At 46.0% G+C, this 16,651-nt stretch overlaps 1 protein-coding gene across 4 annotated transcripts in view; it reads left to right on the top strand.

Annotated features, from left to right (window-relative positions):
• The window catches only part of BRINP1 (BMP/retinoic acid inducible neural specific 1), a 168,639-nt gene that overhangs the window by 97,416 nt on the left and 54,572 nt on the right, over positions 1-16,651 (top strand). For all 4 annotated transcript variants that reach the window (XM_045840026.1, XM_045840027.1, XM_045840024.1 and 1 more), the window contains 3 exons: positions 4,873-5,063; positions 12,884-13,053; positions 16,231-16,336. In XM_045840026.1, coding sequence (XP_045695982.1) covers positions 4,873-5,063; positions 12,884-13,053; positions 16,231-16,336 — 467 coding nt within the window. The remainder of the gene's footprint in view (positions 1-4,872; positions 5,064-12,883; positions 13,054-16,230; positions 16,337-16,651) is intronic.

The following is a 16,651-nucleotide window of genomic DNA, read 5'->3' as shown; positions in this document are numbered from 1 at the left end:
CCTTAAACCTAGTGAACCTGTTTCTACCTCAGGATCTTGGCACCTGCTGTTTCTTCTTCCTAGGTCACTCTTCTGCCCAGTGGCTCCATGGTCTCTTGTCCATCTCCTTCAAGTCTCTCCTCAAGTGCCATCAGATCCGGAAAGCTTTTTCTGACCATCTGTATAAACCCACCCCTGGACATCCCAGCCTCCTTCCTCTGCTTTATTGGTCTTCATAACGTGTGCCTCCCTCTGATGTTCCACATTTGTCTCTGGTGTCTGTCCACACTCACTGGCATGCACACTCCTTGCGAGCAGGACTTCAATTCGTTCCCTGCTGCATCCTCAGATCTGGAAGAATAGTAGGTGCCCCGATTTTGAAAACACAAATCAATGGTTTCCATTCTAATGTTGTTTAATTCAATTTCTGAATAGATCTGGATACTATAAGCCCTTCTGCATAAGTATATTTTGGTAGAGAGTATAAAATTATAGAATTCTGTGACTATTACAGTCTTTGCTTTAATATCCCTATGACAGTCACAGAGTTCCATGAACTCATTATGTGAAAGTTTTTAGTCTGGATTTTTGGCCAATAAGAACAGAGTTTATAGACTGAAGTGTCATAACAAAGTTTGGCACACAAAGCCCTTTGTCCTGTGATTTCTGAAAACCTGTCTGCCTCTTCCTCTTATTATTTTTTTAAAACATTTTATTTATTTATTTTCAGAGAGAGGGGAAAGGAGAGAGAAAGATAGGGAGAGAAACATCAATGTGTGGTTGCATGTCATGGGCTCCCTACCTACTGGGGTCCTGGCCTGCAACCCAGGCATGTGCCCTGACTGGGAATTGAACCTGCGACCCTTTGGGTTGCAGGCTGGCCCTCAATCCACTGAGCCACACCAGCCAGGGCTTCCTTTTGTCATTTTATAATCCATGCACATGCACACACATGCACACACACATGAATGCTGTCCATACATAGGCATCCCTCACTCTCCAACTGCCTTATCTTTTCTCATTCTTCTCCATTTTTGCACATCCAGCTTTTTCTTCCTGAAACATTCTTGCCCCAATCCTACATTCCCTTCAAGATTCAACTTGTACAGGGGAATTCTTTGACATCTCTACTCCCACCCCAGCCCCCCTTCCAGACTCTGTCAAGGACCCTCCTGCCTGATCACTCTGTGACTACAGTGACCACTGCAAATAGCACACCAGAGCCAAACAGCTTTCCTAATCGTCCACTTTCTCCCAGTAAGATGGGGTTCCTCAGGACTGGGAACTCTTTTCATGCTGTTGAACATTTGGTGCCCGGCTCAGCGCCAGTGCTTCGTGATAACACGCCCCAGTGACTGAGCTCTTCCCAAGAGCCCGGCGCATGCTCAGCAGGCCACATGCAGCCCCTCTCTCGGGCCTTGCACTCTCCCTGCTGGGGAGGAACCGGGGACCCAGCATCAGCTCCCCTAGTCTTTTCGAGGAAGCAACCCGGACAGCAGGCCCTGGGGGTGGAGCTGGTGAGCATCAGGAAGACTAGGGAGGCTGTTCGAACAAACAGACAGACAAACAAACAAACAGACAAACAGGAATTGTGTCATGGGCTCATCATTTGGTGGTGGGAGTGGCATCGTTTCCTTGTATCAGTACTGGTTCCACGACGTTTTTTATATTCTACCTCTCAGTATCTACATGAAAAGAGTGATTTAAGAATCAGCATACCAGTTTTCTACTTTTAGCTCTACCCCTAACTAGTTGTATGACTTTTGATGTTACTTCTCTGTGCATTCGTTTTGAGGAATATAGACATAGTCACATAAAAAAATTGTAGCCCAAGGTCATAAGTAAAAATAATACATATGTAATATAGTGGTATAATTGTAATATATAACATATAAAAGTATATATTTATCTATTATGCTACATATGTCTATGAAATATATGTATGTTTCTATGTATACATAGAACTATGTATACATAGTTCCATAACTAATATGCATATAATTTAATACATTTCAGGGACAGTCTGATGAGGAAAGACTCCTTATGCTCAGAAATAGCTGATGATTCTCTTTGCCTTTCATCGGTCATCCAATGCTGAGTAACCAATTACTGCACAACGGTGGTTTAATGCAACAGTGTTTATCATCTTTCAGTTTCTGTGGGTCAGGAACTGGGTGTGGCTTAGCTGGGTGCCTTTCTCTCACCAGGTTGTGGTCATTTCAGGGCCCCAGTGGGAAAAGCCTGCTTTTCGGCTCATACCCAGGGTTACGGTTAGAACTCAGTTCCTTGAGAGTCCCAGGTCCTCGGAAGCTGTTGACCAGAGGCTTCCCCAGTTCCTCTCCGTGTGGACCTTTCCATAGAGCATCTCACAAAATGGCAGTGGGGGGGGGCAGGGAGAGAGAGAGAGAGAGAGAGAGAGAGAGAGAGAGAGAGAAGTTGCCATATTTTAGAACCTAATCATGAAATAAATTTCATCAGCTTCCAATTCTATTCTTTAGGAGCAAGTTGCTGGGTCCACTCCTGCCCACACTCAGCAGGAGAGGATTACATGGGGGTGTGAACACCAGGGCCTGGGATCCCTGGGGTTCGTGTCCGAGCTACCCGCCACGCTACCCTCTCCCCATATCTGGTCACTCTCTTGCCCCGTCTTGTCTCCTTCGCACCCGCTTCTGCTCACACCTCCTGTCCTGTTCAGCTCTCCCTGTAATGCGTTATGGATCTCCCTCCCTCGCTCTGCTCCGGCCCTTTTCTCCATGTGCCCAGTTGTGCATGTGTTAGTAATATTTCCATTTATTTAAGCCCCACGTGAACTTCAGAGCTATAGTTCAGCTCTGGCATCCTCTCTGAAGCATTGCCCAGAGACCTGAGAAGTCTCTGTTCCTTCTTCTGTATCGTGTAGTCCTTGATTTGCAAGAAATTGGAAATTTCTCTTCCCTGCCAAACTGTAAGCTTCTTAAGGACATGAGACAAGGACACGAGACTCTGACATGCCCATCCCCCTTTCGTAGACAGGATACTTTGTGCCTGCAAAGTGTCACTGAGTGCAGCTGATTGACTGACGCACCTATGTGTGAGGTACTCAGCTCTACTTTATTCAGAGTTTGAACTAGGTTATGAATTATGGACAGAGATTCCTTGAGCAGACAGATCACAAGCTCTGAGACTCGGAAACGTGTCCTGATGTGAAAGCTTTCTTCAGACCCAGTTTCCTCTGTGCCAGGAGTCAGACCCCACCGCTGAATTATCTGGGCATGTCTCAGTGGGATTCCCATCCTGCTCTGCCTCTTCTTGCTCCGTGCCCCATCCTTCATTCGTCTCTCTCATCTGTGGCGGGAGAGAGAGACCTTTCCATTAAACTCTGGTTCCCGTCATTTATCTAGGCTGAACTCACATTCCTCTTGGCTGGTCTGTTTCTCTCAAGGGACCTGGAGCTTGTAACTCAGACAGGTTGGAGAGCCGGTGGTTCCTGGGGAGATTTGTCTTTGGTAGGAAGGAGGTCATTACGAAAGCAAAGGTAGCCTCAGCCAAGGCCCTTTAAATTTCTGCTGGTATTCAGTGTGCATGCTCCTTGTTCATTATCCATGAGCCTTTAATGATGTACATGTCTGGGAACTTGTGAGGAAATAAAGTTATAAAACTATCTTTCACACGGAATTAGTGCCTGGCAGTTTCTGAAGGCATTCTCACACTCTGGGTTTTTTCTTAATCATTTTTTTAATTGTTATTCTATTACAGTCGTCTGAATGTTTTCCCTTAGCCCTTCTCTGCCCACCCACCCCCCACTCCCACAGTCAGTTCTCACACTGTTGTCCATGCCCTTGGGTCACACTCCATGTCTGATGGAACCAGTGCTCCAGCAACAGGAAATAGATAACACCAGTTGGATTTTATAGAGAAGGGAAGGCAGGTCCAGAGAAGTGGCATGCACGACCTAAGGTCCCACCACATAGTTTTCAAGAGCCAGAGTGAGAGTCTGAGTTGGACTCCCAAGTTCAATGCTCTCTGATCTTGACCCATTCTATCATTGGTGAAGGGAAGAATGGAAATCCCCCCGTACAGTCTTCAGAACACAGCTTAATTTCTTCCCAATTGCAGTTGCTCAATGAATTCATGTTAACTGTTTGAATTAAACTGAGCTCTGGGCTTATTATTTGGTTTTGCAGTTGTCTTAGAACAGGTCTCAATTTGCTTTGTGCCTTGACTCTTGTCCATTGTTACATAGCCTGCCTCTCTCTGTCCGTCCCTTCTTTCCTTTCCGCCCTTATCTATTTATTTGTCCCAATAACATTCTTATGAATCCTACCACGTAACATGCACCATGTATGTGGGAAGATTCCACCTCTATGGTATCATGCCAGTCTAGTGCAGAGGTGTCAAACTCATTTTCACCGGGGGCCACATCAGCCTCGCAGTTGTCCGCAGAGGGCCGAATGTAATTTTAGGACCGTATGAATGTAACTACCCTTAACAGTTAAGCGAGAGCTCTGCACAGCCGCTGGGTAGAAACAAGGTGCTGGGCTGGATACAACAAGGTGGAGGGCTGGATTCGGCCCATGGGCCTCGTGTTTGCCACCTGTGGTCTAGTGAGGGGGATGGGTAAGCACCTAAACAGCAGCGATTTTTGGTATCCCTGACGATCTGTGAGCAACCGGAGAACACTACTGTGTTTCTCTGGTTTGCCAAAGTATCCCAGTGATAAGAAGTGTGTTCAATAAGTATTTGTTGGCTGAAGAGATGGCGAGCCCTGGCTCTAAGTATCACTTACCAAATATTGAACATTAACTGTAGCCAGCCTCTCACCTACAGAGTGATACTCAGACGGGATGGTTGGGTAGCCTTTGGCTTGGGGTGGAGGTGGTAAGTCGAAGAGTCTCACTCATCTCTCCTGCCCAGGGAGTTTGCCCGTTGGAAGGTGAGGAACACAGCCATCGAGAGGAGAGACTTGGTCCGCCACCCAGTGCCCCTCATGCCGGAGTTTCAAAGGAGCATCCGCCTGCTTGGCAGGAGACCCACCACCCAGCAATTCATCGACACCATCATCAAAAAGTACGGCACCCACCTCCTCATTTCTGCCACCTTGGGAGGTAGGTCAGCAGCCACTGGGCCAGAGCCTTGTGGTGCCTTTGGGTCTGGGATGGAGGGGAGGGTGGGAGGCCCGGAGATGTGCTAATTCACAGGAATGTGCATAAACATGTCTCTGCCCTGGCACATCACTCAAAAGCGTATATTGCCAGATAAGCCAAAGTGTCTTGGTCCTTATGATCCTATCAGAGCAGTGGATTCTGTTTTCTGAGATGGTCTAACTCGACAGTTCACTGTCTCGTAGAAACAGAGCTTCATCTTGGAAATTAGTTCAGTTTGTTGGGAATGCTTAATTTGGTTATTGTCTTATTCCCTTTTGGAATGTAGTCTAATCTGGGGAAATAATTACAATTCAGATGTTGTTTAGAGGATGTTTTTTGTTCACGTGAGTCTGCTTTAGGGACTCATAACTTGAGGTGAGCATTTTACAAGGGGAGTATCGTTTGTATCTTCTGTGGGCTTGGAATAGGTTAGTAGGAAGGCAGACCCACTGCTCCACCTGGTCAGCCTTGTCCCTCCGTCCCACCAAGTCCAGTCAGGCCGTAAGGGCGTAAGGAGAAGAGGGGACGATAAAAGGGAAGTAAGGAACTGCAAAAGAGGGGAGGAATGGTGGAGGCTGGTGCATGTAGGTGCTCATGGGTCTTGCAGGCATGCGTCGCTCTGTATTTTCAGCTACAATCCCTGTTATCAGTTGTTTGCCGCAGTGACGGGGTTCGCTAAAGGTTGAGAAAACCCCTTTGGTGGTGGAGCATCATGCCACCCACTCAGAGAGCTGCCTTTAAATATGGCTTGTAGCAGCTAAACAAGAGTGGTATATCCATGGAGGCAGGCTGGGTGGGCTGGGGTGTAACTCGTTGTACCAGCTGGTCTTCTGCCTCAGAGGAGGGGTGAGCACCAGAAGTTGGACCGGTTCATGCACACTTTAGGGAGGAAGTAGCTGTGTAGCTTGGCAGTAGTTGCCCAGGTGGAAAGCAGGTGTGAAACTTTCTAGGCTGAGCACACAGTGTATGTGTATTTTGAGGGAGGTCGGATTACGCATTTGGTGATGTGAGGAATGTGGCTGGTTTGGCAAATTTACTCTTTGTTACAAGAATAGCCACAACTTATTTAGTATTTGCCCACAGTCCACACTGCACATCGCCTTCGGTCCTCAAAAACCGCATGTTCAGTTGAATTATCTGTATGTTATAGATAAGAAAGCTGAGACTCAGAAGCATTATGGCTAGTAAGTGACACAGCTAAGTTTTGCGTGTGTTTTTTTAGTTCAGTTTAGGTCTTTCAGGCCACAAAGCCTGCGTTAGTTTTTGACTCAGCTCTGGCCATGTCTTTAACCAGCTGATTCATCCACCGACCCACCCATTCCCCAGAACAACCAACCAGCATATATTTGTTGTGTGCTGCCAGTCAGAGATTAGGTGAAGTCGGACTTTGAATGTTAAATCATGCTGCATAAGTTGTATTGTCTTGTAAAGTGAAAATGAAATCACTTCCACACTGAGTGTTGCATTAACCTGTATGCTTTTCTGTGAACTTCTCTCACTTCTCATTTTACCTGAAAAAAAAATTATTGCAACCAATTCATTTCTTCCATTAGAGGCTGAGTTCTGTCTGAGTCTCTGGAAATCCCAAATAAATAAGACCTTTGTTTTGCAGTGAAATATATTTTTAATTTCTCCAAGGCAAGGTGGTGAATTATTCACAGAGCCTTGTTCCTCTCCTGTTTCCACAGCACAACGTTTTAAAATATGCAGAGCTTTGGACTGAGCTCTGGTTTTGGACAGCAGACCCCAGATGTTAGCTCAATGTGGGAGAGTGGGGGTGGGGGGCAGGGAAGGATTGACTGTTGATTGAGCACAATGTGCCAGAAACCCAGTGGGGTCCTTCTCATGTCATCATTTCATTCATTCATTCATCCATTCATTCATTCATTCATTCATGGAAGAATGTTTTTGAAGGGCCACCTCATGCAATGGGAGAGAAGGCAGATGGCAAGTTGTAGTGCACGAGAGGGCAGGCTCTGGAGTTGGATTGCCCAGGTTCCAACCCTGCCTCCTGCTCCTCCCCAGGCTCGTGTCACCTTGCCCAGTCCCTCTTCCTCTAAGCCTTGGTTTTCCCTTGTGTAACTACAAATAATGATAGCACTTAGTTCATATTGTGGGGATTAAATAAAATGATGCATCGAGAGTGTTCAGTGCAGTCCTAACTGGTGGTGGCTCAGTGGATTGAGCACCAGCCTGTGAATGGAAAGGTCACTGGTTTGGTTCCAGGTCAGGGCGCGTGTCTGCATTGCAGGCTGGGTCCCCAGTTGGGGGTGTAGGAGAGGCAACTGATGGATGTTTCTCACACATCTGTTTTTCTCTTCCTCCCTTTCTCTCTCCCTTTCCTTCTCTCTAAAAAATAAACAAAAACAAATCTATTTAAGTGTTCAGTGCAGTGTTTTGCACCTAACACATTTTTGCTATTATTGCTATTATTATTATTATTAACATTATTATTGCCATTACTTAATGGGGCTAAGAAACTTAGGGACTCAGGATTAAAGCCCATCCCTTCCACTCACTGGATGAATGGGAGACTTGAAAAATTAATTTCCCTATCCGGATATGAGTTTTCCAGTCTAAATGGAAGGAGGTGCAGAAAATTTTATTCCTATAATTTTTCCTGAGAAGAACACCATATTTATTTAGGAGAAACACTTGGATAAGCTGTTTGAGGTGTCAGGCGAGTTCCTAAGGGCATACTCAGACAACAGCGATGATCCGTAAACTGTCACATGTGGGACAAGCAAATGTACTCGTATGGCTCCTGAGGGAGAGGGAAGTGGAAGGAAATGGAGTGAGAAAGAGCAAGTGGAGGCAGTGGGAGGGCTGACAACTGAGACATATCTGTGGGATCCTCAGCTTTTCAGGGAAATCTCTTCAACCCCTAACATGCTTGGTGTGAGTAATTTTCTTACGAAACGGGGTGAAGAGAAAATTTCGGGGTCTAGGTTGACACACAGGGATATCAGTTTCCCTTACTCCCTCAGAAGATCATATTTTGACCCAAAGAAAGCCCTTGGAGCCCAGATATCTGTGTGGTGCGTATGATTAAGCTTACATGCATGCATAGACAGAGGTGTGCAAATGTATGTACTCGGACATACATGAACCTATACGTACACATGCATACACACTCAACACACACACACTTCTCTTGGACACATGCATACATGTACGATGCCCACATATATGAGTATATGCGAGCTTGCACATGTGTGTAAATGTGTATATTTTACACAAATGTCTTTTTATGTATGAGGTTTCATGTTTTCGTACTTGTGTGTATGTTTGTGTGTCCACCCATTGTTTCCCACCCTGCATTTCGGGACGCCTCCCCTTGCCTAAGAGGAAAGCTGAGAATAAAGTCACGGGGCTCAGAAGGGAAAGGACGAGGGGTGTCCGAGGAACCTGCAGTTCAGACATCTCCAACCCCCATTGGCAGCAGTATCCCCTGTGGACTCAAACGGTCAAATGATCAGCTCCCACCTCAGCCCCCACACCCATGCGTCTGAGTCCTACTTTGTTCCCCCCGAAAGTGGTGCTGCAGAGAGAGAGGCGAAGGCCCCCGGAGGACAGGGACCGAGGAAAGGCCTTCGTGGGGTGAGGAGGCAATTTGCAGGAATGCCCAAATGGGAAAGCAACTCCAAACAGAACATTCTCTTAATAAACAAGAAATTAAGTCTTAATAATGCAGCGAGAATCCCATTAACCCCTCTTGATCTAAGGTTTGCTGCTGGCAGCTCTCAGTCCACAGGGAACGGGCTTGCTTCACCTCCACTCTCACAGGCCCCTTGGAGAGCCTGAGCTGGCACTTGGAATATGTATTTCCTCTGCCGCTTGCCTCTAACTCCTAGACTACTCACTTATTGAATCATTTACCTTGCCACCCATCCATCTATCCATGTTCCCATTCAATCATCTCTTCACCCATCCATCCATCCGCCCGTCTATTTATCCTTCAAGTGATAACCGAACATCTGCTCTCAGTCTGACCTGGGAGAAGCGGATTGAGTCCTTGTTCCTCAGGCCACCACCCGCCACTCCTGAACTGAACGTCTCGTTGTACATGAAGTCATTGTGAAGTCACATCTATTTATGTTGCTATGGAGTCCAAAGGATGAAAGATCACGTCCTCTTGGAAAACCAAGGAAGGCTTCAAGGGAAACTGCAAACATGAGTGTCTTATTCTGAACCCAGCTCAGAGGCATAGGGAGCCCGGAGATTAATTTTGATGATGATGAATCTTCTTATTGGGAGATTGCAGTCTAGTCATTGAGGCAGATATGTCAATCAATAAACACCATAGGGTTGGATCATTTCCATATTCATTCGTTCATCCAAAAATACTGTGATAATTTGTTCAGCACATAATACATACCCATATTGTGCTAGGTAATAACAATGAAATGATGAAAGACTCTCTCATGCTCCCGGACGTCACAGTGCTTCTCTTCTGGTGAAGGAGCCGGCTGCTGAACAAACCATCACCAGAAAATGTGATAGGTGCTGCATCAGAGAAATAAGAGATGGTGGGAGCAGGGGGTTAGAATTCTTAATCAGTTTAACAGTGGAGGATTCAGGGAGGTCTTCTCAGAGAAGGTGTCGTCTTAGGTGACCTCTGAGGAATGAGCAGAAGTTAGCAGGAGAAAAGCAGAAAATCAGACTTCAAACACCGAGAGGAACAGGGTGCATTTGTGCAGGATAAAGCACATCTAGAGAGTGGCAGGGGGGCAGCTGGAAAGACAAGACCAACAGGGCTCCGCATCCCATGTTAGCGACAGGGATTCGGGCCGCCTCCTTCCAGCTGCATCCCACTCTGTGCATCCCTGCACCTTCGCTGCTCACCCGAGACATTGAAATGATCCCCGTCCCTCTCTCCCTAGACCTGCGTTGTCCAATAGGAACGAAATGTGTGTCGCAGCGTGAGCCACACATGCCATTTTACATTTGCTCACAACCACGTTTTTCAAAGTGGAAATAAAAAGGGGAGAATCAATTTAAGAATATATTTCACTTAACAATAGTAGCACTTCAACAAGTAATCAACAGAATAAACAACTGGATATTTCATTTTTTTTTAAACATTTGGGGATATTCCCTGTGTAGCTTATACCTACCACGCATCTCAGGTTGGACTGGCCATGCTTCAGTGCTCAGGAGTCACCCTTGGCTGGTGGCTCCCATGTTGGACAGCAGGCGCCTAGTCACTTAGTGACTCAAGCATGGGGACAATGTCTTATTCATTTGTCACCCGGTGCCTGCCAAAGTGCTCAGCACACACACAATGGCCAGTGCCTGCTGAACGAAACTGAATGGACAAACAAGCTCGTGACGGAGAGAGGAAAAGTGACTCTCGTCTTTCCTGGGGTGCGGGTGGGGTTGGGGGAAGCTCACCAGGAAGGCGGTGATGCTTGAGCAGGTTCTCAGGGGTGTCCACAAGTTGGCCAGGTCAAGGACAGAGGAGGGGTAGTAAGGGCAGATGACATGTGAACTTGGTAAGACTACATCACGGGGGCAGAGGAATGGTGTGGGTGGGACAGGGAGAGCGACGGCACTGCAGAGACAGACCGGAGGCTGCCTGTGGGGACGCTGGCAATGCAGCTGTGCTCTAGGAGCTGTCATGAAGGGATCCGAGGCAGAGGAGCTAACCTTTGGGTCAGGACTGTGCCTACTTCTTGTGACAGCTGCTGCCCTTCTGAAAGTAAATTGTTTTTTCCTTCAACTGAAAAAGCCATCAGCATTCTAGAGAAACTTCAGTTATCTTAGATTTCAGGCTTCGTCCTCAAAAAGTACTGATAGTGTTTGGCCTGGCCTGCATGGCTCAGGTGGTTGGAGCATCATCCCATAACCAAAAGGTTGTGGGTTCAATTCCCTGTCTGGTCACAGGTGCGTGTGACTCCTGGTTTGTGCACATGTGATCCGCGCCTGGGTGGTTACAGGAGGCAAGCAATCAATGCTTCTCTCTTGCATTGATGTTCTCTCTCTTCTTTCCTTTCTCCCTTCCTCTCTCTCTAAATGCAATGAAAAAAAACTGTCCTCAGATGAACATTAAAAAAAAAGTATTGATAGTATTTTTTTGACTATCGTATTGTATTGGGTTGATTAGATGTAAGGATAAATCTCATACAACTGATAGTTTATGGTGATTGAATAGTGGTGGTCAGCCCTTCCATTGTGCTATGTGCCAGGCAGGAGTCTGGTACTTAACTGATCAACTAGTGTAACCCTGTGACAACTCTACGAGGTAAGTACAATTAGCACCCCCGATTTTACACCTGAGGGAACTGAAACATGGAGAGGGCGAGTAACCTGCTCACACAGCTGCTAATTCAAGCCCAGGGCCGCCTTTTTACTATTTCAAATGGTTTTTGGTTGCTACAATGCACTAGACACTGGCACAGGGACTTTATCTGTATTAATGATTTTTTTCTTCTTAATAATGCTATGGAGTAAGTGCTACTCTTCTCCTAAGCTTGTTAATGAATGAACTGAGGAACAGAGAGTTTAAGAAATGTCCCCAGGTTCACCGTTAGCAGAGGGTGAAACCAGATGAACAATGGTCGGATCTCTTTAGTTGGTGACCTGGATCTCCCTGTCTGAAGTTCTGGTGAAATATCTTGTTATGCAAAATAAAAGGCACCATAAGGTAGTACTGTTATTAATCAATGCATATGCATGCGTTTCTAAGGAAAACTTCATGTAGTGAAATGTGTAAGTTTACATATTCATCCTATACCGAACTTTGCTGTCATCTCCCCTCTCCCTTAGATAGAACCTCTCTTCCATCATACTCTCAGAAACACAGTGCCTGGTATATGTAGGTATTTAAGAATAGAAAAAGCTGAATTAATTGTTTACTGACTATCTACTATATGCTAAGCACTGGGCTTTGTACAGGGGATAAAGAAGTAGCTAATATAGACAGTGTCTGACAGAGCTGACAGTTTAGAATTTTCTCTACAGTAAGCACATGATTTTTCCTTTCTGGATATCTTTCTGTAAACTGTGTATCTATCTATCTATCTATCTATCTTTCTATCTATCTCTTTAGCCATCCATCCATCTATTCATCCATCCGTCTGTCTGTCTAGGAAGGGGTAGCAGAAGGAGAAAGAGAGAAAGGAAAGGAGGAAGGAAGGAGGGAAGGGGAGAGGAGAGAGAAGAGGGAAAGGAGGAGCTGGATGATGATGAGTAAACAGAGTATGAGGACAAAGGAAGGGGAAGGGACCGTCTATGACACAGGTGACAAACACAAGGCCCATGGGCCGAATTTGGCCCTCCACCTTGTTTCATCTGGCCCAGCACCTTGTTTCTACCCGGCAGGAGCACTGAACTCTTGTTTAACTGTTAAAGGAGTAGTTACATTTACACATTCCTAAAATTACATTGGCCCTTTGAAGGTACCCATGAGGCTGGTGTGGCCCCCGGTGAAAATGAGTTTGACACCCCTGGTCTATGGTAAAATCATCCATTTACAGAAGAGACTGTACCCCAGAAAGAGGTGACTCATGAGGTGATGCTGGTGAGAACTGTGAAGTAGATTAGTAGGGACTGCACTCGATGACTAGGAGTTTTTCCATGATCCTTGTCCTAGAGGAGCTTGGCTCTTACAGTCACCTATGGACTATTTCTCTGTCCTCGTGCTTTTGATTTTCAGTGGTAAAAGGAAATTTGGGCAAATTAGTGGGAGGTTGGAGGGTGTTGTAGCCTCCACACTCTGGAGCTGTTCCTCTCGCCCCAAAGCTGGACAGGCTGCCTGAGCTTCTTTCCTTTCCATGCAGGGGAGGAGGCCTTGACCATGTACATGGACAAAAGTCGCCTCGACAGGAAGTCAGGGAATGCCACTCAAAGCGTTGAAGCTCTGCACCAGCTTGCGTCATCCTACTTTGTTGACCGTGATGGCACCATGAGGAGGCTCCATGAGATCCAGATATCAACTGGAGCAATCAAGGTACAGCTTGAGGGTGGGTTGGGGTGGCAGGTTCCTAAGACAACAGCGCTGCAACCCAGGTATTCTGAGACTTAATGGGAAGATACAATCCCTGGCTTCATACCCATATATCTAACAGTATACCCTGCCAACCGTTCTGACTGATGTTGTCAAGCACCCTGTAATTACATGAGCACTGTCATTAGTGTGATCATCGTTACTGATTTACTGGGGCAGCCCCGGCTATGGCCATGGTGTAATTAGCAACAATCCTCTCCCACATGCCTGAAGTTCTCCTGCGTGGATGACTTTCAGGCTCTCTTTCTAAGTGGAAAAACTGGAGCAACAATGGGAATGTGATTTTCCCAAAGTCACAGAGCTAGCAGGAGTCAGAGTACTGAATTACAGTAATTTTTTAAGCACCTGTGGTTTTTTATCCCCCTCTCCCATGTCACAGATGGAAAACTGTAATCCAAGGGTTAAATGCCCTTGCTCAGAATTTCACAGAGAGAGAGAGAGAGAGAGAGAGAGAGAGAGAGAGAGAGAGAGAGAGAGAGAACGAACCTTCACAGGGACTGGAACTCTCATCTCTAGACTATGAATATCTTCTGTAAAGGGCCAGACAATAAATATTTAAAGCTTTGCATGTCATATGATCTCTGTTGCAACAAATTCATTCTAGCTGCTATTGTACAAAAATCAGCCATAGATGATATGTAAACAAATGGGTGTGGCTGTGTTCCAAAAAAACTTTATTTACAAAAACAGTCGCCCCTGCTTATCTACACCAGGCTCATCTATACCAGCGCTAGCCAGTAGACCTTTCCAAGGTGACAGAAATGCCCTATGTCTGTGCTGGCCAAGACAATAGCCACTCATCATTTGGGGTCATGGAGCCCTTGAAATGTGGCTACTAAGCAACTAAATTTGTGAGTTTTTTTCATTGTAATTAATTTTAATTTTAATAGCCACACTAGGTAGAGCAGCTTTAGACTTTTAATTAGGTGACTTACAGCACAAGAATGTTAAAAAAATACATTTCATTTTAAATGCAATAAATTCAGGGATCAACTTGAAAACAAGTATAAAGGAGGGCATTTTTGGTATAATTGATTAGTTCTTCTGAGGGTTTCAGTGCAAATTTTTTGCATCTCAATATTTTTACAACCAGATTATATCTGCTTTTTACTTCTCAATCTCCAGACATTTTTTTTCTGAATAAAATGCAGACCTAGCCTTATATTAAGACTTTCAAAGATATCTCTAGGGAAAAAGTGTATATGTGTTAGGGGGGAGAGCAGTGAAGGGGGGAGACTCAGGCAGATGAGTCAGAAATTGACCAAAGCAAGAGAAAAATGCGGGAGGGAGCCAGTTACTAAGGTGGGAGCTAGGAGAGGAGAAATAAATCAGATCAACAAACAAAGAGCCACTTCTCTGAGAAGAATCGCCTGTATTGGGGGGATTATGTTGTTAGGGAACTCAGCACAGGGAGACGGATCTTTATGAAGCCATCAGAGTCAGAGCGAAGCAAAGGCCTGGTTTTTATTATCACCAAACGGTTCTCTCCCCACTGGACGGGCGCGGGATTGAGATATTGAAACCTGTCACAAGATAATCCTCTTTTGTGCCTCCTGGAAGGGCAGCCTGCCTCCTTCCCAGGCCTTTCGCAGAGCAACCACCCAGAGGCCACCCCAGAAGCCGTTCTTACAGGACCACAGCTCTCCACACTCAGTCCGGGCCTTTGGTTTTTCTTGACATTTCTTGACTCTCCCTGCAGCCCCAGCTGACCAGCGGAGCCAGGCCTCACTGCCAGCTGTGTGTGTAACACGACAGCTGACCCGGGTGGGGAAGTTTTGCCCAGGGTTTCCTTTTCCTGGGTCGTCACTCATGAACAACTGTGTTATTCTTCTGTTCAAAAAAGAATAAATTATTTGTTAAGAACTCCAAAGCGAATGGCCCTCCATTTATTTACTATTTCCTAAGTGCTAAACGCTTCAAACATACCATCCCTTTCCCCACTGAGGTGGGTGAGTATCACTAACATTTTGTAGATGGGGACGTTGAGGCTTAGAAAAGGAAGGTACGGACCCGACTGTAGGCTCCTCGCCTGGAGAAAGGCAGAGCTGGCGTTTGGAGATGCCTGTGGCTGTTTCCCAAGCCCTCACTTCCTACAGCACTCGCCGCTGTGTCTTTACAGTTGGGCGCAGCTCTCACAACAATTCTACAGTGCCTGTGTGAAGTAGTGGGACGTGAAGGCGAGCGGGACAAAGAAACCTCGTCTCATACTAAGCTAGTCCTGTTTCAAAGTTATCTTTTTGAATAGCCATCCGCCCATTATCCACCACTTCACTTATTCTAAGACGATGTTTTGGAAACTGTAGGATCTGGATGTTTTGTTCTGTGGTGGTGTTGATTGTGCTCCTTGCTGAAATTTTTTTTTAAAGATTTTATCTATTTATTTTTAGAGAGGCAAGGGAGGTAGAAAGAGAGAGAGAGAGAGAGAGAGAGAAACATCAATGTGTGGTTGCTGGAGGCCATGGCCTGCAACCCAGGCATGTGCCCTGACTGGGAATCAAACCTGCGATGCTTTGGTTCGCAGCCCACGCTCAATCCACTGAGCTACGCCAGCCAGGGCGAAATCTTTTTTTAAACGAAGATAATTGTATTGTTCTTGCCTAATAACAGTGCCTATGGCCATCATATACTTTAAGAGACTTTTGGCAGTAAGATGCTCGTTTTTGAGTGCATGCCACGTGTTAGGCACCCACACCCATCATGTCCAGTCTCACATCCTCTTCGGAAAGGACTTACTAGCTTCAAGTTAGAGAAGTGAAGCGGCTTCCTTAGGTCACAGAGCAAATAAATGGAGCAGCCAGGATTTAACACCGATTCTCTCCTGATTCTAAAGCCCATGATTTTTGAAATGTCCTCCACTGTTTGTTCACTGATTAGTTCACAGAATACGTAAAACAGCTTTGTGAAGCGGTGCCATGAAGAGAAGCTGGGCGCTCTGGCTCCAGGCTGTCTGCTTGGGCAGTGTGCTGGCTTGTCCCCTGCTCGGAGGCAGCCAGGCCTGGTCCTTGGCCCAGCGCAGACGGCTTTCCCTGCCGGCTTTGCTCTGCCGGGGGCCAGTGTTGTGGGGTTTGTCCCATACAAGGGTGTCTCTTTCACATCTGTCACCCTTCATGCCCCCTCCAGGTCACAGAGACACGCACTGGGCCTCTGGGCTGTAACAGCTATGACAATCTGGACTCTGTGAGTTCCGTCCTTCTGCAAAGCACCGAGAGCAAACTTCATCTTCAAGGTAGGTGCTGGTGGTGATGGTGGGGGAGGGGACGAGGGTGGGGGAAGGGAAGAGGGTGGATGGGGAGGTGGTCTAGGGGCAGGCATGATGCGCAGGGAGAAAGAAGATGGAACTCAGGGAAACCAATGAAAACTGAGACAATCATGATACAATTACAAATTTTTAATACAGACAGGACATTAAATTCATAGTTATTAATTAGTTTTCAGATGTCAAGAATGGAAACGTGAGCTTTATCTGATTATTTTGATAAAAATATCTAAAAGGTGTTATTTATAGATGCTCCAGGTCTAGTATATATTATAGTTTTATATT

Source organism: Phyllostomus hastatus, unplaced genomic scaffold, assembly GCF_019186645.2.
Source record: "Phyllostomus hastatus isolate PE091 unplaced genomic scaffold, TTU_PhHast_1.1 phas_contig_34, whole genome shotgun sequence".
Lineage (NCBI taxonomy): Eukaryota > Metazoa > Chordata > Mammalia > Chiroptera > Phyllostomidae > Phyllostomus > Phyllostomus hastatus.
Note: the sequence above shows the minus strand (reverse complement) of the source record. Positions and strands in the feature narration are given on the sequence as shown.